At 43.4% G+C, this 22,571-nt stretch overlaps 1 protein-coding gene across 4 annotated transcripts in view; it reads left to right on the plus strand.

Annotated features, from left to right (window-relative positions):
• The first annotated feature begins 4,592 nt into the window (after window positions 1-4,592).
• CMC1 (C-X9-C motif containing 1) overlaps window positions 4,593-22,571 on the plus strand; it is a 73,503-nt gene continuing 55,524 nt past the window's right edge. Inside the window, exons 1-2 of one of the 4 annotated variants that reach the window (XM_051858907.2) lie at window positions 4,610-4,877; window positions 6,043-6,225. Coding sequence is in view for 2 of the 4 variants with exons in the window: in XM_051858908.2 (XP_051714868.1) it covers window positions 4,859-4,877 (19 nt within the window). In the remaining 2 variants the exon portion in view is untranslated. Of the gene's footprint in view, window positions 4,878-6,042; window positions 6,226-22,571 lie in introns of all 4 variants that reach the window. The other 3 variants (XM_070072883.1, XM_051858908.2, XM_008266086.4) reach the window with 3 other exon arrangements.

Raw genomic sequence — 22,571 nt, forward strand, 5'->3', positions numbered from 1 at the left:
CAGGAACTTCATCTGGGTCTCCCACGTGGGTGCCAGAGGCACAAACACTTGGGCCATCGTCCACTGAATTAGAAGTGGAGCAGAAGAAACTTGAACTAGCACCCATAAGGGATGCCAGAATCATAGGCAGTGGCTTCACCTGCCTTTCCACAATGCTTGCTCTAAGTTTGACTTTTTTTAACACTGCATTTGTAAGTGGTATTTGTCTTTCTCTACCTGGCTTATGTCAGTTGGCATAATGTGTTCTGGGATCAGCTATGTTGTCTCAAGTCACAGAATTTCATTTTTATTATTTTTAAAGATTTATTTATTTGAAGGGAAGAGTGACCTAGAGAGAGGGAAAGACAGAGAGAAAGAGAGAAAGATTTCCTATCCGCTGGTTCACTCTCCGAATGACTGCAATGGCCTGGCCTGGACCAGGCCAAAGTCATGAGCCAGGAACTCCATCCCAGTCTCTTATGTGGGTGGCAGGAGCCCAAGTTCTCGGGCCGTGTTCTGCTGCCTTTCCACATGCATGAGCAGGGAGCTGGATCAAAAGTAGAGCAGCTGAGACTCTTAACTGGTGTCCTTATAGGATGCTGCTGTCACAGGTGGCAGTTTAATTGGCTATGCCACAACAGCAGCCCCAGGATTTCATTTTTAGAGGCTGAATAGCATTTCACTGTTTATATAAACCACATTTTCATTTTTCTTTCATCCATTGATGGGCACTTAGGTTGAATCCATATCTTTGCTATTGTTAACAATGCTGTAATGAATATGTGAGTGTATGTGTTTCTTCAACACACTGATTTTATATTTTTATATATGCCCCAAAGTGCTGGATCAAGGATAGTTTTTATTATTTGAGGGACTAGGGAAACTTCACACTGTTTTGCATAGTAACTGTACTAATTTGCATTCCCACCAACAGTGTACAAATATTCCCTTTTCTATACTTCCTCACCCACACTTTTTGTCTTTTGCAATAATCATTCTAATAGGCATGAGGTGATATCTCATATAGGTTTTTAAATTGCATTTCCCTAATGATCAGTGATCTTGAGGTTTTTTCCCTCACACACCTGTTGGCCATTTGTACATCTTCTTTTTAGAAATGTCTATTTAAATTCTCTGCTCATTTTTAAAATCATGTTGTTTTCTTGTTAGTGAATTGAGGCACTTGTATATTTTGGATATTAATTCCTTATCAGGTTGTGGTTTGTGAATATATTCTCTAATCCCATAAGTTGTCTGTTACTTACAGATTGTATATTAAAAACTAATCATGTTTACTGTTATGGATGAAATGATTAGAGAGAATGGGTGAGAGGAGAAAATGCGTAGGAACAGAGAGCCAGTGAGGAGGCTGTTGTAATTATTTCTACAAAAATGGAAAGATCATGGACTAAGGACAGTGTGGTTGGCAGGTGAAATAAACATCCATTAAAGAGGAGGAAAATGTGCATATTCTGATTGGTCAGACATGGAGAATGAGGAAAAGACAGGGGTTTGTTGAGGTGGATTGTTGAGTCTGAAGCAGATCTTAGGCAACCATAAGTAAAACAGAGACAAAATATATTGCTCTGGGGGAAATGAAAGCAGGATGCCAGGGCTCTCGTCAAGTGATTTGGGGATTCAGGGAAGAGAAGCTGAGTGTTGTCATGGGCTTAATATGCCCTGCAAAATGCTTGTGTTGAAGTCCCAACCTCTAAACCCTTAAGTTGTGACTGTATTTGGAGAGACGATCTTAAATGAGATAGTTTTCATTAAAACGAGGTTATTAGTTTGCTCATTGGGGTGGGCCCCAATCCCAAATACCTGGTGTTCTTACCTAAAAAGATCAGGACACTTATACAGAGTGAAGGCACAGAAGGGGCTGGCACAGGGCTGAAGCCGTTGCCTCTGATGCCGCATCCCATACAGGTGCTATTTCAAGTCCCAATTGCTTCAATGCCAATCTGACTCCCTACTAATGGCCTGAGAAAGCAGTGGAGGATGAACCTAGTGTTTGGGTCCCTGTCACCCTCAAGGGAGACAGGAATGAAGCTCCTGGCTTCGTCCTGGTCCATCACTGGCAGTGGTGGCCATGTAGGGAGTAAAACAGCAGATGGAAGACCTCTCTCTGTGTGTAACTCTGACTTTAAAGATAAACAACAAATAAATCTTAAAGCAAAAATGCACACACAGGGAAATGCAAGTCGAGGAGAGAAGCCTCAGAAGAAACCGATCCTGCTGAGACCTGGATCTCAGATTGTGGGAAAGTAAGTTTCTGTCGTGTAAGCCATCCAGACTGGGAGACTTCTTCATGGTGACCTCCACAGAGTTGAGTCCATTCAAGTCAGAGAAGGCACAGGCTGTGGGGACTGGGTGCTAAATTATGTTGCCCAGAAAACAGGGCCACCAGGGACTCATGGTTACTGTTCTTCCAGGCTGGTAGGGATGGAGCTTCTAATAGTCTTGCAAATTTGATTCTCAGTGGCTCAAAGAGAGGGCTGCGCAGATTTACACGTGGAAAGCCTTTACTTCAGAACTGGGCAGTTAGAAGCAAGCAGGGGCTGGCTCACCACTTCAATTTCAAAAAATAAGCATACTGCATCAGTCAAGACTGAGCTGACAACCAATTAAGATGATGGTTTCTGCTTGAACATGCCTCCATATTAGATTAAGCAAAATACAGAGGGCTGGCGTTGTGGCACAGTAGGCTAAGCCTCCGCCTGCGGTGCCAGCATCCCATATGGGAGCCAGTTCGAGTCCCGGCAGCTCCTCTTCCAATCCAGCTCTGCTATGGTCCAAGTGCTTGGGCCCCTGCACCTGCGTGGGAGACCTGAAGAAGCTCCTAGCCTCAGATCTGCTCAACTCCAGCCTTTGCAGCCATCTGGGGAGTAAGCCAGCAGATGGAAGCCCTCTCTCTGTCTCTCCCTCTGTGTGTAATTCTACCTCTCAAATCTCAAATAAAATCCTTTTTTTTAAAGAAAAATATAGGGAGACACACATTCTCTCTCTCTCTCTCTCTCTCTCTCTCTCTCTCGTGTGTGTGTACTTTGAATGTCCACTCTACATTCTGAGCACTTCTTTTTGCCTCCACAGGCTGTAAGCATGGTTCAACCTTTGCCACTCTCCCCAGGTAACTGCATTTTCTTCCTCATTGCTGTCTGTCTCGGTATTGCCCCATAATGAGCCACAAGGGCAGCTCATTCTAGACATGAATGGGCACACTGCCATGATGTTCTCATTTGTATGAGGAAAGGAATCACCTAGAAATCCTCTGAACGGCCTGCGCTAGTCTCCCAAGCCCCATCAGGACGCACAGATTCCTCTTTGCAATTACTCTCTCACCTACCCCTTTGTTTTACATTTCCACACATGCCAGCTCAGCCATTTTTCAGCTCCTGCCCAGACTAACGCAGTCGTGCCCCTGAGTGACTGCCTGCAGACCTCTTGGCTCTCTCCTCTCCACCTGCACCCATCCTGCACCATACTTTCATAAAACAGCCTTATAAAACTTTTACCAAATCCTGTCTTTCAGCTCGATCAGCCGGGTCTTTACACCCCACCTCTTCCTCAAGAAGGTTCGTCTTTGCCTTCCGAATTGGGTCTAAGCACATTTACACAGCATGCAAGAAAAGGACCCGATGTCCTGCCTGGCTGTAGGAAGCGCTAATTCTTCACCTTGGCACCTCAAGCTGCAGCTGTAATCGGGGCCCTAATGCCCAGCTAGGCCCTTAAACGGAAGACCTGCTGAGCCGAGACCCACTTTCCCAGCCCGGCTCCAGGGCTCCGCTCTTCTGCCAACTGACCAGGCGGAAGCAGCAGCAGGGGAGGAGGGACCGCAGGTAGGAGGGGAGGGGATCGTTTTGAAAGCCCTGAATCCCTTGCAGGGAAGAGGCAGCTGCTCCTTGTTTTTCTAAACATCTGTCCCATCTGCCCCCAGCCGCAGGAGCCTCGAGCAGGTTCAAGGTGGACTGGAGAGGCAGGCGCCCCGCGAAGGTTGCGTGGGAGCCGGGGCAGCTGAGCCTGCGTGGCCGCCGCCCCCGCCCCACTCCCGAAAATTCCTTCTGTGAAGAGCGGTAGGGGGAGTCTAGGGAGGACAGGCCGAATGCACGGAGTCGGTTTGAAACGATCCCCCGCCCCCAAAATGCTATGTCACAAAACCGAGGGACCCCTAGCTCTTATTATCGAGCGCCCCAGGCCGCGGATGTGGGGGAGAAACCGTGACAGCACGCTACCTCCGCATTTCACAGCGCTCCCCTGCAGGCACTGCCCCCCACCCCCACCCCCGGAGAAGGACCCTGTTTTTATTGTTATTTCCCCCTAGGACGCAGAACCCCGTCTGCAGCCTGGCTGGCGTGCAGTTTATGAATGAATGAAAAAACGAGATGATTCAGCCGGTTCGCAGATACAGCGTGGGAGGCTCGGGCTTAGAAAGCGGTGGCCAAAGGGAGCGCTGTCAGCAAACCCCCTAAACCCAGCTCCAGCCCACGCGGCTATCCCCGGGTGCTCGCTCAGGCCAAACGGAGGCTGCGCGCGCCCCGAAGCGCCCGCCCCCACGGCGCACGCGCAGCCACGCCCCCTCCCCGGGTCGCTCCCGCGGGGAGTCGGCTTCCACCCTAGTTACCGGGTTGTGGGCGGGGCCAAGGCGGCGCAGGCGTAACGGGCAGCGGAAGTAGGAAGTAGCGGACGCGATAAAAGGGCTCGTGGGGTCCTCGCTAAGGGCATTGCGCTCCTCCCCCGCTGCGTGTGTCGCCCCTCCTCTCTCCATCCTGGGGCTCCGGTCGCGGGACCCTCCGGGCGGCCGCACGTGTTGTCAGGCGCGGGCTCCTCCCCTCTCCGCCCCCTTCCCCGGAGCCTCGGCGCCGCGCGTTCCCTGCCCGCCGCGATGGCGCTCGACCCCGCAGGTACGGGGGTTGATGCGTGGTTTGCAGCGGGACGCCGGGCTGGTGCCGCGGGCGTCCGGGCTGGGCAAGGTCCGATCTGAGGTCGCGCCGCTTTCGCACACTGCCTTCACCGCCGGCTCCTGCCGTGGGGTTCGCAGCCGGCCCTGGTTGCTTCTCTCGGGCGAGGTTAGGGTTAGGTGAGGGGCTCTGGGTTTTGTTGTTGGAACTGTGGTCCGTTTGCGGCAAACAGACTTTTCCCTCCTCGGCTCAGACGGCTTTCTTCGTCGTCATTTTCGCTCCTTAGGGCCCAGACTAGACATTGGATGGTGTAGGCACCTTTGACCCAGCAACATTTCGTACTGGAGCCGGAGCTCGAGTTCACGTTGTCTTTGGGAATTCCCGGACCCCCGGCTCGTCCTCAGACACGGCGGTTCGAGGGTCCATTCCTGTGGCGAGTCGTCTCTCGGGGAAGGGGTCCCCAGGCTCTGAAATGTTCTGACTGTCGTGATTCCTCCTGCTTGCCTTTGCTGCAGAGTTCTGTTACTCTAAGGCGCCTCCTCGCAGAACCACACCTGCGTCTTGGGCGTTGAGGCAGTTTATGCAAGGGTGTAGATACAGAAGCCTCCTGGGGGGACGGTGATTGATCTGCCCACTCCTTTTTGTTGTTGTTGTTGTTGCTGTTAAAGATTTATTTTACTTATTTGAAATAATTACAGAGGGAGCTAGAGACAGAGGTCTCCCATCTGCTGGTTCACTCCCCCAGTGGCCGCAAACGCCAGAGCTGAGCCCATCAGGAGCCAGGAGCTTCTTCCCGGTCTCCCATGCGGGTGCAGGGGTCCAAGCACTCGGGCCGTCTTCCACTGCTTTCCTAGGAGCATTAGTAGGGAGCTGGATCAGAAGTTGAGCAGCCGGGACTGGAACCTGTGCCCTTATGAGATGCCAGCACTGCATGCTGGGCCTTTAACCTGAGCCCCGCCACCCCCCTTTCCCAATTCCTTTCATTTTATAAATACAAAGCCTCAAGGTGTTGGATGGTGATATGGCTCCAAACCATTTGGAGATTCCGAAGTGGAAAAGACACTTTTGGGACCCCCAGAGGACAAAATACACGCATAGTGTTCATTGAACCACTTTTTAAAATCAAGCTAAGTAGTCTCAATGACCTTTGATTTCTTTTACATATGAGGAAACGGAGGCACAGAGGTTAATGGTAGTGGTGGAGTTGGTAGAAGTGCAAAGGAATTCCACAGTGCATAATGATCAGACCAGTTTGTGGTTCAGCGATTGGGTCAGAATTCATGGAGCAATGAAACGGCGGATCTGGGCTTTGAAGAGTAGGATTTCCAGAGGTTGGAGTATCCTGTGTCAGGTATGTAGATACGCTGATGAAAAACCAACATAGGACTCATGAGTGACTATTTTTTCAATGGTTTATACTTGTTACTGCACATAATTTTTTTAAAAGATTTATTTATTTGAAAGTCAGACTTAACACAGAGAGAAGAGGCAGAGAGAGAGGTCTTCCATCTGATGATTCACTCTCCAGTTGGCCGCAAAGGCTGGAGCTGTGCAGATCTGAAGCCAGGAGCTTCTTCCAGATCTCCCATGCAGGTGCAGGGGCCCAAGCACTTGGGCCATCTTCTGCTGCTTTCCCAGGCCATAGCAGAGAGCTGGATTGGCAGTGGAGCAGCCGGGTCTCAAACTAGTGCCCATATGGGATGTGGGCGCTTCAGGCCAGGGCGTTAACCCACTACACCACAGCGCTGGCCCCGACCTAATTATTTTTGTTTTCAAACTATTTACAATTTGGCCAGCGAATTTCTTTATCTAGCTTCTGGAGCTTTGGGGGTAGTTTCCCATTTTGGGGAGCATTTTTTCTTTCTTCACATAGGATGTCACTGGCTTGCCACTTGGCCCGTTTTCTGAGACGTCCTGGTTCTTTTTATTTTGGTGTACTATTGCAGAACAATATCTGGTCACTCCGTGTGGGTTCCTCTTTTGTGTTTTACATTTGAGTGATTCATTAATGGAGTGCCCTTAGGGGGAAAAGCAAGGGAGTAAGGCGAACAGGAGAGTGAAGGGTTAGGATGTGGTTTCAGGGAAGGCTGTTGCATTAGTCAGCTTTTTGTTCACTACAACTACTTATCAAAGGTGAGCTACCTGTGAAGGAAGGCTTATTGTAGGGCCTCACAGTTTTGAAGGTTCACAGTCTAAAATAGGGCAAGTCCCTCTGGTTCAGCTAACTGGTGAGGCTGGGAGAGGGTTAGTGGAGTGCGAGGGGAGGAACAATCATGTGGTGATCCAGGGGGCAGAGGGAGACTGAGCCAAGCTCAGCTTTTATAAAGACCCTCCTGAGAGGGCTGTCTTTTGAGGCATGACCCGGATACCTCACATAGGTGACAGAATCCCAAGGACTTGAGCTGTGATACTTGTTGCCTTCCAGAGTGCAATTAGCAGGAAACTGGATTGGAAGTGGAGCTAGGATTCTAACCCAGGCACTCTAATGTGGAATGCAGGTGTCCAAAGATGTGGCTTAACAAGGTAGCTACCCAGGAGCCAAGTCTTACTCAAAATGTAGCAGCTGGTCTTAGCTAGTTAGTTCTGGTGCACCCACAAAGTACAAAGTCTGTCCTGTCTCATGGGCAACGGAGCTGAGCTTTATGCCCTCTGTCAGCCGCTGGTTACCTGTAGGAGCTGGAAGCAGGGGAAACTGTAAAAGATTACCATTGCCCAAGGGCAGTCCTGAGAAGGTTGCAGATGTGAGTGCTCCAGCATTCCCTGTCACAGGAAGATCAGCTTGATCCAAAAAACAAGTTGTCTGACTCTACTGGGAACCTTAGTTTGCACAGTGAGTTCAGGTAGTGTTGAGTCAGATAGGAAAGGGTCCTTGCACACATGTATGCACATACACAGGCGTGTGTCCCATCTCCGTTAAATTATTGAGAGGTTATGGTCAGAACATTTGAATAACATTGGTTTAAGATATACCTACAATAACCCTATCAGTGCGTTTTTTTTTTTAATACTAAGCACATGCTATTCCTTTTCTCTAAACTTTCCCTCTCTCCCTCATCCCCAAATCTAATGCTTGCTCATTTTTTACAATTCATTTTAAAGTCAGTTTCTTAGGAGACTTTCCCTAATTATAACCATCCTCAAGTCTTCAAAAAAATTTTAATATTTAAGATTTTAAAAACTCACCAAAATATCATACAATCTGTTTATATTGTTTCTTTTATTCTAGACCTAAGTTTTTTTCCTTGAAAAATACACAGTGGGTTAAGCCAGCACTTGGGATGCCTGCATCCCATATTGAAATGATGATTTTTGTCCTGGTTGCTCCACTTCCCATTCAGCTCTCTACCTGAGAAGCAGTGGATGATGGTTTAGATCCTTGGGTCCCTGCCACCCACAAGGGAGACCTGCATGGAATTCTTGGCTCCTGGCTTCAGCCTAGTACAGCCCCAGCTGTTGTGACCATTTGAGGGAGTGAACGGTCACATGGAAGATAAATCCCTCTGTCTTGTATCACTCTGCCTTTCAAATAAATATATCTTTAAGACATAAATAAAATGAAACCTATAGATGGTATGTGTCTCTTTAACAGTTTGAGATGAAAACTGTAATCTTGAGAAAGGCAGTGTCCTGCCTGTGTAGTATACAGTAAATATTTTTTTCAGCGGATTTCACCATCTCTTCAATTAGAGGCTAGATGACCAGAAAGGACAGGCCAGTTAATTTTCTCTTGGCGGTAGGGACTCACTTGCCTACCAGCAGGGAGGCTGCTGGGAATAAACACCAAATTTGGCTGTTAGTAGGACTCACTCACTGTTCCAGACTTTGCCAATAATCAATTTTAAATGCTGAAATTTGAGGCTGTGAGGTAGGGAGAGTGAGATATATCAGATAACTGCTAAGGTTACTTCAGACCTTCATTTACATGATTATAAACACAGAAAAGAATTACTTCAGATTGACTATAGTAGCATCATTATTTTTGCTTAGGGATGTTAATGTGTATTTGTAGAGATCTAAATTTACAGACGTCAAAAATATGAGAAATACTACCTTGTACTTGATATCAGGGCACAATTTTGTTTGGTCTACTTAAAAGAATGTTGATATTCAACTTTACATTCTTTCTCACAACCCCGTATTATTTTTGCATTTTAAAATAAGGAGGTTGAGGGGGAAATTAAGAACATGTTAACTATTGCACTTTGTGTTTTTGCTAAAGAATTATTAGAGAATTTTTTTAATAAAAGATTTTATTTGAGAGGTAGAGTTACAGCCCAGGGAGCCAGGGAGGGAGAGACAAGAGAAAGATCTTCCGTTCATTCTTTCCCCAGATGGCCTCAATGGCTGGAGCTGGGCTGATCTGAAGCCAGGAGCTTCTTCCTGGTCTCCCACGTGGGTGCAGGAGCCCAAGCACTTGGGCCATCCTCCACTGCTTTTCCGGGCCATAGCAGAGAGCTGGATCTGAAGAGAAGCAGCAGGGACTAGAACCAGTGGTCATGGGATGCAGGCTTAACCCACTAAGCCACAGCTTAGGCCCCTACAGGGAAGTTTTTACAGATCGAAGGATATGTTAATTATCTAAGGGTGCTTAATTGAAATGTCGATTTTCAAATGTGTTTGCAGAATAAGGAGCCTACCTCTCTTACTCATCACTGTATACACAGTCCCTAGCATGGTGATTGCTATGTAGTAGGTGCCTAATAAACATTTGTTAACAGAATAAATATCTGCTTATGAAATACTGGAACTATTTTAAATATGCATGTCATAACAGTTTTATTGCATGTTTACCGTATGCTAGGAGTTGGAGTTACAAATAGTCACAGTCTCTGAACTCGGTAAACTTAACTGTTTCATGCAATCATTCTTAACTTGGCTGCCTATAAGAGTGTTTTTTTTTTTTTTTAAAGATTTACTTATTTATTTGAAAGTCAGAGTTACACAGAGAAGGAGAGGCAGAGAGAGAGGTCCTACGTCTACTGGTTCACTCCCCAGATTGCCACAACAGCCAGAGCTGTGCCCATCTGAAGCCAGGAGCCAGGAGCTTCTTCCAGGTCTCCCATATGGGTACAGAGGCTTAAGCACTTGGGCCATCTTCCACTGTTCTCCCAGGCCATAGCAGAGAGCTGGATCAGAAGTGGAGCAGCTGGGACTTGAACTGGTGCCTTATGGGATGCCAGGACTGCAGGTGATGGTTTTACCCCTATTCCGCTATGCCACAGCGTCTGCCTCCCACCCCCGCATTCTTTTTTGAAAATATTTTTTGCCATTGTGGGATTCAGAATCAGAATTCCATTTGACTTTACTTTCTGAACAAAAATATTAACTATGAGGTAAGGAGTTTGATGCTTTTTCCAATTGATGCTGCTGAAATAGGCAGTTAGGTTATCTAAGACTTGTTTCCATCCTTCAGTAACTGGAATTCAACTTGTATGTTGACAAGGCCAAACTGCACCCCATCCCCCCCATCATGTTCTTGCTGGTGGTTCATGGAGGATTTGGGACCTGGATTACACAAACTTGGCATTGCCAGTGTTTCAAAAGCTTGGGTTAATTCACCTCTGTGGGCCTCCACTGCTTTATCTGCAAAATGGAATCAAAATACTTCCCTGAGAGGGCTCTTAGGAAGATCTGTGGTCCTTAGGAAGATCTGTGGTCCTCATTGCCCTCATCTTCTGGCGTCAGGGCCAGAGGCAGGCTAGCGTATGGGAAGGAAAATGTCTACTACTGATTTCCCTTTTTTTTTTTTTTTTTTTTTTGTCAGGCAGAGTGGACAGTGAGAGAGAGAGATAGAGAGAAAGGTCTTCCTTTGCCGTTGGTTCACCCTCCAATGGCCGCCGCGGCCGGCGCACCGCGCTGATCCGATGGCAGGAGCCAGGAGCCAGGTGCTTTTCCTGGTCTCCCATGGGGTGCAGGGCCCAAGCACCTGGGCCATCCTCCACTGCACTCCCTGGCCACAGCAGAGGGCTGGCCTGGAAGAGGGGCAACCGGGACAGAATCCGGCGCCCCGACCGGGACTAGAACCCGGTGTGCCGGCGCCGCTAGGCGGAGGATTAGCCTAGTGAGCCGCGGCGCCGGCTGATTTCCCTTTTTGTCAGTTCAAGTATGACTTGAAGGGAGTAAGGTGAAAGGATCGTTACTCCTCACTTAGTTTGCTGGTTTTACTGTCTTTATAGCACAAAGGTCTGAGCAAGCTGGCAAAAATGTGGGCATCTGGTCACGCGTGTCCCTGTCTTTCTTCTGGAGAGAACTGGAGTCTCTGGCTTCCTGGTGGAATCAAGTAGGGAGAAAGTAGCAGTGGGAGCTGGGTCCAGCTGTTGCATGTGATGCCATCTGTTGGGGCCTTTCCATTTGAGGCTTTGGGTAGCTAATAAACAAGAGGGACTTAAAGATCGAAACTGTTGCTAATGAGAACTTCTGCAGTTTTAATACAGGCATTTTTCTTGTTTTTCCTTTAAAGTAAACAGCACAAAGATGTTCTTCAGGAACAAGTATAACTAGGAAGTAAAAAAAAGTGGAATTGTCTTAAATAAGAGTCAACTTCATCAAATCAGAATATTTTCATCACTGAAAAGGTTTACCTTGTCATGTATGGATCTCATCACTCTCTATGAAAGAGTCTATAATCCTCTGGCTTGTTGCACTGTTAGCTTTGTGGATTCCTAGCAAGTGCTGTTGTCAGGAGCCTTGTAATCTGGTACTGCCATATTGTGAGAACACATGAGCCCCTGAGCAGAATCTGAGCTAACAAATTCAGCCAGTGAAAAAGGTGAAAATTGACTTTCAGGTGATGATAGAATGTTGAAGTTAGAGCTTTGGAAATTTACCCTGGCAGTGTTATCCTGATTCTTTATTTCAGTATAAATTCATGTGTCTGTGTAGTAGCATACTTTCATAATTTGATTGAGGGGGGGAGGGCAGACCCTGTAGAAATGTCTGGCATAGTATGTACCACTTTGACATTAAGGGAATCACTTTGTAACTTTATGAATAAAACTTTGCATGTCTATGATGTTTCTGCTGTGGAAGATAGCTTTGAAATAATGTATAAGATTAAAATTAATAGTTAATATTTAGTGGTTGGTGGACTTCCAGATGAGAAAATCTTTATCAGAATTTACTTCTGTAAATTAAATCAGAAAAGTTATTTCTGATTTAACATCAAGAGTTTGGAAAATGAAATCAATATTACTGGAATTCTAGAATTGTTTCTTCACTTCAGTAGGTTTTATAAGAATGATCAGAAAGAATTATTGGGAGCAATTTAACTTAGAATACATAGTGTAAGTAAATTTCTAGTACAATTTCCTTATGGAAAATTGACTTAATATTGCAAAGTTATGCCTGTATTCAAGGAACTGATTAAAAAATCATGCTTTTAATTATGTAAAGACCATTGTAAGGTTTACAGATCAAAAAGTAGATTCATCAGAACACGTGAAAGCTTGTATCCATTAAAACTATATAGGGCAAAGGAAGAGATAAAATTTTGAAATTGATTTCATAAAATAGATCAGTGTATCAGAATACTTGTTCTAATTTATTCAGTAGTTACAGTGCTAATAATTGGAGCCCAATTAGGATTTATGCTATAGGAGAAAAGAAAAGGGTGTGGAGGTAGTCCTGGTTTTGTTTGCTCAAGTAGATGTAAACTTCCTGCTATAGAAGGTATTTCACAAGCACTCGGATTGCTCTGTGTTCTCAATGAGTGGTCTTCTCATTTCACTGGCAGGAAAATGGGAGCCCTCTTGGAATCATCCCTTTTACTCAGTCCTTCCAAGCCCCATGAAAGCTGGAAGGGCTCCCTTCTAATCTGTCCTTTTCCCCTCATCCGTATTTGGAGTTCCTCCTTCAAGCTCTGTTTTCCTCATCTTATGGCAGCTTCTGGCAAAGCTAAGGAAACAGAAATCACAAATCACAGGATAGCACAGCATTCAGCCACTGAGGCTTGTGGGCCAAACCTGGAAAGTTAGGAGTAGTTAGGAGTAGTTAACATTTTAAAAGGGGTATTAGGGAAAAAAATATATACATGGCAGATGACGGAGATGGTATGCAACTTGCGAACAATATAGTCTTTATACCCTAGTCCTTAACAGAAATTTGTCTATCCCTGACAAATGAAAATAAGATACAACTACAGGTATGCGAGGTAAGTCACATGAACACCTTTACATCACGGCTTTTAAAATTTAGATAAAGTGGGTAGTGTCCTTGAGAAACAAACCTACTAAAATTACAAATGACTCAAGAATAAAGAAAAGGACCTGGTATTTTGTTTAGCAGTTGGGACACCCACATCCATTTCAGAGAACCTAGATGAGTCCTGGCTTCTCTTCTGATCCAGCTTCTTGCTAATTTATACCCTGGGAGGCAGCAGTGATGTACTCAAATACTTGTATCCCTGCCACCCACGTGAAGACCCTGTGTGAGTTCTGAGCTCCTGGCTTGAGTCTGGCCTAACCCTGGCTATCTCTGCCATTTGGAGAGTCAACCAGCAAATGGAACATCTCTGTCTCTCTGCCTTTCAAATGAGAAGGAACTAAGAAGAAGTAAAAAGTGCCTAAACAATTGGATCAATAGCTAACTACACCCCTCCTGCCACCGTCCCCTCTCCGCAATAGGTGGAATATCAGTGAGGTAGGAAATAAGCATGTATCCATCTAATCTTACCTAATCTATTTCCTTCCTTCCTTCCTTCTGTTTCTTCATTTTTTTCTTTTCTTTTTGTGTAATCTATTTTAAGAGATTTATTGCAAAAAGTTGGCTTATGTGATTGGGTCATTTGGGCAAATCTAAAATTTGAGGAGCAGGACAGGCTGCCAGGAGAAGCAGGCTTTGGGGCTCCTGGTTATGAGCAGAAGCTGTGGTTAAGAAGTGGAATTCTCCAGAAGTATACCAGTTCTGCTCTTAGGACCTTACATCTGATTGCACCATGCCCATCCAAATTATTTCAGATGAAATCCTTTACGTAAATCTGCGCAATACTTTCACAGCAATATCTAGACCAGTATTTGCTTGAATAACTGGGCACCTAGGCAAGTTGAGTTATGAAACTGACCATCACAGGTAGATTCTATCAAACTTTGAAGAAATTAATAATTTGTAGACAAGTTAAACATCCCTAATCAAAAAATCTGAATTCTTGATGTTCCAGAACCTGAAACTGATTTTAGAACATTTCAGATGTTTGAGTTAAGGCTGCTGTCAGTGAAGTGTATACAAACATTCCAGCCCTCCTCCTTCACCACACTCCCCCCAAAAAACATGAAGTCTGAAACACATGTGGTCCCAGCATTTCAGAGAGGGATACTCAGCCTTTACAGAGTGCTATGGAGAATATATAAGGAAAGAAAAGTCTCTAATTTAGTGTTAAGTAATGTAACATTGATACCAAAATAATTCAAAGATCAGAGAGGAGTCATAGGTAAATCTTGACATGACAATTGAAAAAATTCTAAACAGTGTTTGAGCATCCAGGTTGGGTTCTGCTGGTTACTACTCACCATTTTTCTAAAGGACTTAGCCAGTAAGAATCAAAATGGAAGACAGAAAACTGTCTACGTAGTGACTGGAAGAAAATCTGTTGTGAAATTACTAAATTGCGGGTGGGTGGGCAGGCATTTGGCTTAGCAGTTAAGATACCGTTTGGGGTGCCTGCATCCCATGTAATTCCAGGGTTCGAGTCCTGGCTATGATCTTGAATCCAGCATCCTGCTAAATAAGGCAAACCCTGGGAGGCAACAGGTAACTGGTCCAAGAACTGGGGTCCCTGCCACCCACCATGGGATTCCCGAAATTAGTTCCTGTCTCTCGGCTTCCACCTGGCCTAGCCCTGGGTGTTGTGAGCATTTGGGGAGGGAATCAGCAGATGGCAGCACCTCTTTTTCTGTCTCTACTATCTGTTTCTCAACTAAATTAAAAAAAAGACTTAAAAAATTAGTAATGACAGTTTGAATAAGGTGATGCTGATTATAAGGACAATATTTTTAAAAATTGGGCCTATTCACTATCAGTAAATAATTACATGTTACTTATGAAAAGTTGGCCTTACTAACAGAAATGTATTTAATAAAAGATGAGCAAATATTTTTAAAAAAATTATTCTGTATTTGAAAAGCAGAATTATGGAGAGAGAGGGAGAGACAGAAGGAGAGTGAGATTCTCCACTCTCCAAAGGACTGCAACAGCTGTGACTGAGGCAGGCTGAAGCCAGGAGCCTGGAACTCTATCTGGGTCTCCCCATGTGGGTCCCAAGTGCCCAAGAACTTGGGCTATCCTCCACTGCTTTCCCAGGCACATTAATAGGGAGCTGGATCAGAAGTGGAGTGGCCGGGATTTAAACCAGTGGGATGGGAATGCTGCAGGTGGTTGCTTAACCTGCTGCATCACAAGGCCAACCCTGAACACTATCTTTAAGGAGAAAGTTAAAACATTTTTGTTTGGTTATCTAATTTCTAGTAGTTCTTTGTTGCAATCTCTCACTATGATTCAAAAAGTACAAATCTATTTTAAATTGAGGTAAACTGTCCAGGGAAATTGACTGACTATAAGTGAGTTTATGTACATGTACACACCCAGTTAAGATCAGAGCGTACCTTTTTGAGTCATGTGGGTGACCACTGTTCTAATTCTTACCAGTGTAGGTTAGCATCGCATGTCCTTAAGTTACGCAGTATATATTCTTATGTTTGGCTTCTGTTGCCCGGTGATAAATGTTTTTGAGATTCTATGGTTTGTTATAAAGGAGGAAACCTGGAATTGATGTTGAAATTATACTGTTGACCTTATTACATATTTTAGTCCAACTTCATCAGTTGTTTCTTGAATTTTTTTTGATCTACAGTTACGTGAAGATTACAGTAATAGATACTCCAGTATAATTACTTGTAGTATATAGAATATAGTTACTTATAGTAACTATACTGAAGTAACTGCCTAGTTACTATGAGGACGATAACCACAGCATAAAGCCATTTCATCACCCCGAAGAAAATTCATTTCCGCTTAATACCTGCACCCTTGGTGATCTGTTTTGCATCACTATAATTTTGTCACTTCACGAATGTTACATAAATGGACTCAATGGACTCATATGCTTTACCTTTTGTTACCTTTTATACTGAGCATAATGCACTTATGATCCATCCAACTTGTCCATCAAAAGTTCATTATGTCTTTTGCTGAGTGATAGTCCATTGTCTGGATGAACATTGTTTATCCATTCATCTGTCAAAGAAGTGTGTGATTATTTCCAGATTGGGCTATTAGAAAGCCACAGTGGGCATTGTGTATAGGTTTTTGTTTGAACAGATGTTTTTCTAGGACAAATCCTGAGGAGTACATTTGCTGGATCATATAAGTACGTTAGACTTGCACACGTATCTTCCAGAATGGCTACACTATTTTATATATCTCTGTACCAGAGGCTGAGAGATCCACTTGCTCCGGAGTCTTGCCAGCATTTTGCATTATTATATTTTTAAAATTTTTTATCCTTAATATGTCTAGTGGCATCTTGTTTTAAATGTGAATTTCCTTGATGGTCAGTGATGCACAGCATCTTAAGTCCCCCCCCCCCCAATCCCATCTCTCTATCTTTGGGGTGGTGTATAAATATTTTGCCCATTTCTAGTAGGATTGCTGTTTTCTGACTGTTGAATTCGACATGATGTTGAGCTTGTATTTTTTTTTTTTTTTTAATGTATTTGACGGGTAGAGTTACAGACAGTGACACAGAGACAGAGAGGTCTTCCTTCTGTTGGTTCACTCCCCAAATGGCCGCTACGGCCAGAGCTGCTCAGATCCGAAGCCAGTCCCAGGTGCTTCCTTCCGGTCTCCCATGTGGGTGCAGGGGCCCAAGCACTTAGGCCATCTTCCACTGCCTTTCCGGGCCACCACAGAGAGCTGGACTGGAAGAGGAGCAACCGGGACAAGAACTGGTGCCCATACAGGATGCCAGTGCCACAGGTGAAGGATTAAGCAAGTGAGCCATGGCGCCAGCCCCATGAGCTTGTATTCTTAAGCAAGTCCTGTGTCAGATGAGATTTGTAGCTTTCCCATTCTGTGACTCATGTTTTGGTCTTTATAGGAACTTTTACAGAGCGAAAGTTTGAAATTTTGGTGAAGTCCAGTGTATTTTCTGTTACGGATCGTGTATTTTAGTAATCATACATAAAAACTTTGCCTAAATCTGAATCATGAAGATTTTTTTCCTTTGATTTCTTTTAGAAGTTTTCTTCCTTAAACTTTTTATTTTACAATAAGTATAGACTCATGAACTTGAAAAAAAAATCTGTCTCATGTACTCTTCATATAGCTTCTCATGGGGTGACATGTTAACTTTTCAGTTTCACCGGTTTTTACATGTATTGATGTGCAGTTTTATTGTGTGTTTGTGTTTTTAGAAGGAAAATATTCACTGTTTTCCTGCTAAGTATGATGTTAGTTACTGTTTTTTGGCAGATGCTCTTTATTAGGCTAAAGGAGTTTCCTCCTATTCCCAGTTTACTAAGAATTTTTGTTTTTCCTTCATGAATGTGTATTCAGTTTTAGCCAATGTTATTTCTGCATCAACTGATAAGGTTAAATGATTTTCCTTTTTTTAGAAATCGTTCATATGATGGATTTCATTGATATGAGTTTCAAATAGTGAACCAGCTTCGTATCCTTAGAATAAACTCAACTTGGTTTTATATTTTTATTTCTGGGTTTGACTTGCTGATTGTTCAGGATTTTTGCATCTGTGTTCATGAGGGATTGGTTTCTGTGCGTTCTATGAATAATGTCTTTGCTTTTGATATAAGAATAATATTGGTCTTATGTACCATATTAATTAATTGGTTTAACTTGTTTAAGTATTTTGTGGAATTTACTAATAAACAGCTGGGCCAATTGTATTCATCTTTGTGAAAATAAAAGCAACTTTGGTTGCTTATTTCATTTGTTTTTTTTCTATTGTGTTTACTGATTTCTATTTCCTCATTCTGACTTTAGGTTCATTTTGTCTTTTTTATCAGGTGGAAGCTAAAATTATTGATCTGAGACCTTTCTTAACTGTTAACATTTATTGCTATAAATTTCTCTGTGCTGTTTTACAAATTTGTCTTACAAATTTGGTGTATTATATTTTCATTCAGGTAAATTAATATGTCCTCTTTCCATTTCTTCCTTGACCTTTGGATTATTTAGAAATTTACTGTGTAATAACCAAATGCTAGCAGTTTTTCCTCTTTATCTTCTGGATTTCCAGCTGTAGGTCAGAGAAGATACTTTGCTTCAGTTTTTTAGTATCTAATTTATCTTCAGTGCTTTTTACTTTATCGTTTAGTTTTTTTTTTAACCGATTGCCCCAGAAATCACCACTAGCATCAACGTTTTATCTCTCAAGTGGAGTTTAGATATCTTACTATCACCAAAATTGCTTTATCCCACAACCTTTATGATGTTGTCTTTTTTTTTTTTCTTTTGTGGAGATTTATTTACTTTGAAAGTCGGAGTTACACAGAGGTGGGAGAGGCAGAGAGAGAAAGAGAGAGGTCTTCCGTCCACTGGTTCACACCCCAATGGCTGGAGTTGCACTGATGTGAAGCCAGGAACTTCCTCCAGGTCTTCCCACACGGATGCAGGGGCCCAAGGGCTTGGGCCATCTTCTGCTTTCCCAGGCCATAGCAGAGAGCTGGATTAGAAGTGGAGCAGCCAGGTCTTGAACCGGCGCCCATATGGGATGCTGGCACTGCAGACGGCAGCTTTACCTGCTATGCCACGGCACCAGCCCCGATGAAGTTATCTTTAATATTACTTCTATACGCTGAGAATATTATAACTTTTGCTTCTGTTGAAAACAATTTTAAAAGTTCATTAACAGTTTGACATAAACTTCTTATGTTACTTTTCTTCATTCTTGTTCTAAGTTACCTTTATCCTTTTTCTTCTATGAGCAACTTTTCAAATTGAATAATTTCTATTGAATTATCTTTTAGTTTTCTGGTTTTTGTTCTATGTGATTGCTATTTGACTTTTGTGTGTTGGTCTTGGCATCTGGCGACTTTTCTATAAACTTAATAAATTAGTAGATTTTGTCCAACTTTTCTGTGTAGCCAGTCATGTAATTAAATAACTATAGTTTTATTTCTTCTTTCCAGATTGGATACCTTTTCTTTCTTACCTTATTGCAGTGACCAGAACATCCATTGAAATTCTGAATAGAGCCGGCGCCGCGGCTCACTAGGCTAATCCTCCGCCTTGTGGCGCTGGCACACCGGGTTCTAGTCCCGGTCAGGGTACCAGATTCTGTCCCGGTTGCCCCTCTTCCAGGCCAGCTCTCTGCTATGGCCCGGGAGTGCAGTGGAGGATGGCCCAGGTACTTGGGCCCTGCACTCCATGGGAAATCAGGATAAGTATGTGGCTCCTGCCATTGGATCAGCGCAGTGCGCTGACCACAGCGCGGCGGCCATTGGAGGGTGAACCAACGGCAAAGGAAGACCTTTCTCTCTCTCTCTCTCTCTCTCTCTCTCTCTCTCTCACTGTCCACTCTGCCTGTTCAAAAATAAATAAAAAAAAAAAGAAATTCTGAATAGCAGTTGTAGGAACAGACTTTATTTTGGTCCCTATTATAGGGAAAAAATATTCAGCATTTCACCATTAAGTATGATTTTTAGCTGTTTTCTGTGATGCTGTTTGTTGAAAATTTCCTTCTCTTCCTAAGAACTAGATATTGGATGTTTGTCAAATGTATTTTCCTTGTCTATTGGGAAAACCATATGTTTATCCTTTTACAGTTTTTTTAATATGACAATTTATGCTTGTTTTTTGAATGTTAAATGAATCTTGTAATCCTGGGATAATCCTGCTTGGTCATGAAATATTATCTCTGTATGTTAATGGATTCCATTTTCTAATCTTGTTACTAACATTTTTGCATTTACAGGTATGTTCAGGGAGGATGTTGGACTATAGTTTCCTGTAATACGTTTGTCTGGTTTCATTACCACGATAGTGCTGGCCTCAGAGTAATTTTCTAGAGCAGTTTGTGTGGAATTGGCATTTTTTTCTTAAATACTTGGTTAATTCCTCAGCAAGGCCATGTGGGCCTGGAATTTCCTTTGTGGAAAGGCTTTTAACAATAAATTTGGTTTCTTTAATAAACAGGCCATACTAGTTGTGTCTTGGGGTGAGGTTTGGTTGCTTTTTGAGGAATTTTTCCACTTCATTTTAATTGTCAAATATACTGGCCAATATTTTTATAATATTCTATTAACATTTAAAAATTTTCACCACTTTTAAAAAACAGATGTTATCTATTTGAGGCAGAGAGTCAGAAATGTCTTCTATTTGCTATTTCACTCCCCAAATAGCTGTAACAGCTGGAGCTGGGCCTATCCAAAGGCAGGAGCCAGGATCTTCTTCCAGGTCTCCCATGCAGGTACAAGGGCTCAAGCACTTGGGCCATCTTCTGCTGCTTTCCCAGGCCATAAGCAGAGAGTTGGATCGGAAGAGGAGTAGCTGGGACACGAACTGGTGCCCATAGTTACTATGCCACAGCGCCAGCCCCAATGTTCATTTTTGATGTTTAAAATTTTTGGCTTTTTTTCTCAGTCTGAGAAGTGGTTTATTGATTTTAATTATTGTCTCAAAGAACCAGCTTTGATTTCATTGATTTTAGCTTAGGTTTTTTTTTTTTTTTTTTTTTTTTTTTTTTTTCCTTTAAGATTCTATTTGAGAGAGTTACAGACAGAGGGAGAGACTGAGAGGTCTTCATATCCACTGGTTCACCCCCAGATGGCCGCAACGGCCAGAGCTGAGCTGCTGAGAAGCCAGGAGCTTCTTCAGGGACCCCCTGACAGGTGTAGGCGCCCAAGCATGTTGGCCATCTTCTGCTTTTCCAGGCCATAGCAGAGAGCTGGATTGGAAGTGGAGCAACTGGGACTCGCACTGGCACCCATATGTGATGCCAGCACTGCAGGCAGCAGCTTTACCCACTACGCCATAGTGCCCCCCCCCCTTTTTTTAAAGATTTATGTATTTATTTGAAAGGCAGTTTTATGGTAAGAGAAGCAGGCAGAAGCAGACAGATCTTCCATCTGCTGGTTCACTCCCCAAATGGCTGCAATGACCAGAGCTGGACTGGTTTGAAGCCAGGAGCCTCCTTTGGGTCCCCATGTGGGTGCAGGGGCTCAAGCACTTGGGTCATTCCTTACTGCCCTCTCAAGCCACCAGCAGAGAGCTGGATTGGAAGAGGAGCAGCCAGGACAGAAACTGGTGCTGACGCTGGGCGCCAGTGCCACAGGCAGAGGTCTAATCTGCCACACCACTGTGCAGGCCCCTACATAGGGTTTTAATACTATTTTAGATGATCACACAGATTTTGATATATAAATAATAATTTCATTTTCATTCATATCAAACTACTTTTGAATTTCCCTTTGACATCTTGACACATCTTTATGCCCATGAGCTATTTAAAAATGTGTTATTTACCTTACAGATATTTTCAGATTATCCAGAGAGATTTCTAGTTTAATTACATTGATGTGAGAGAAATACTCTGAATGGCTCTAATTCTTTCAGAGTTGTTGATTTGTTTCATAGCCAAAGTATGGTTTATATTGGTCAATATTAATTGTTATTAATTGAAATATTCTATAAATGTTAGATCAAGTTAGTTGATAATGTTTTTTTCAAGTACTTTAGAAAAACATTTAAATTTACATGTTAAAATTATAATGTGCTTTATGTATCCTCATTTTTCATGGATTCATTTTTATTTTATCAGTATATTTTGTATTACTTGTGGCAGCTTTTATTTTATAAAAAGGCCAAGGCCACAACATTATCTTCATCTCTCATGCTGTTTTGCAATATGGCCTTGTGACATAGAATGATAATTCCCCTCTGATTGCATGTGGGCTTTTCTTAGTGGCTTGAAATATATCATGTAGCAGGAATGGTGCTCCCAGAATAAGGTCTGAAGGCCATAGAGCTTTCACTTGGTTATCTTGGAACATTCCAGACATTCTCAGATTGCTCTCTTTTAGAACCCACTGCCATACTTGGAGCCATAGCAAATGGAGAAGCCATGTGTAGGTGTTTTGGTTTATAGTCCTAATTCGGCTATTACAGCCTAGGTATCCCCATGTGAATAGCAGGAATGCAGTTACTGGAGCCATCAAAACTGCCTCCAGGGGCTGTATTGATAGGAAACTGGAGTCGGGAACCAGAGCAGGGTTTGAACCCAGGCATTTCCATACAAGATGGGAGTGGCTTAGCTACTAGGGTAAATGCACACTTCTAACTCCTCTCTTAAGTGGTGATAGAATTGATTTCTTAATCTTGGATATAAAGTAGTTCTCAGTACCTTGGGGTGTTCTCTGTTGTCTTGTGGCATCTGTGTCTTGCCAGTAAGATAGGCTATACTGCTCATTGTCATGCCTCTGTCATGGGGGCAGAGCGTTTTCCCCTCTGAACCTTTCAGGATTTGGGGCTTTTAGACATTTCAGCAAAATACGTTCAGGTGACCTGTGGTCCATTTCTGTCTGAGGACTCATCGTTTTATTTGCCTCAGAATGTTAATTATACTTTATTTTTTTTTAATTTTTATTTATTTATTTTTGACAGGCAGAGTGGACAGTGAGAGAGAGACAGAGAAAAAGGTCTTCCTTTTCTGTTGGTTTACCCCTCAATGGCCGCTGCGGCCGGCAT

This window comes from Oryctolagus cuniculus, chromosome 4 (assembly GCF_964237555.1).
Source record: "Oryctolagus cuniculus chromosome 4, mOryCun1.1, whole genome shotgun sequence".
NCBI classification, from domain to species: Eukaryota; Metazoa; Chordata; class Mammalia; order Lagomorpha; family Leporidae; genus Oryctolagus; species Oryctolagus cuniculus.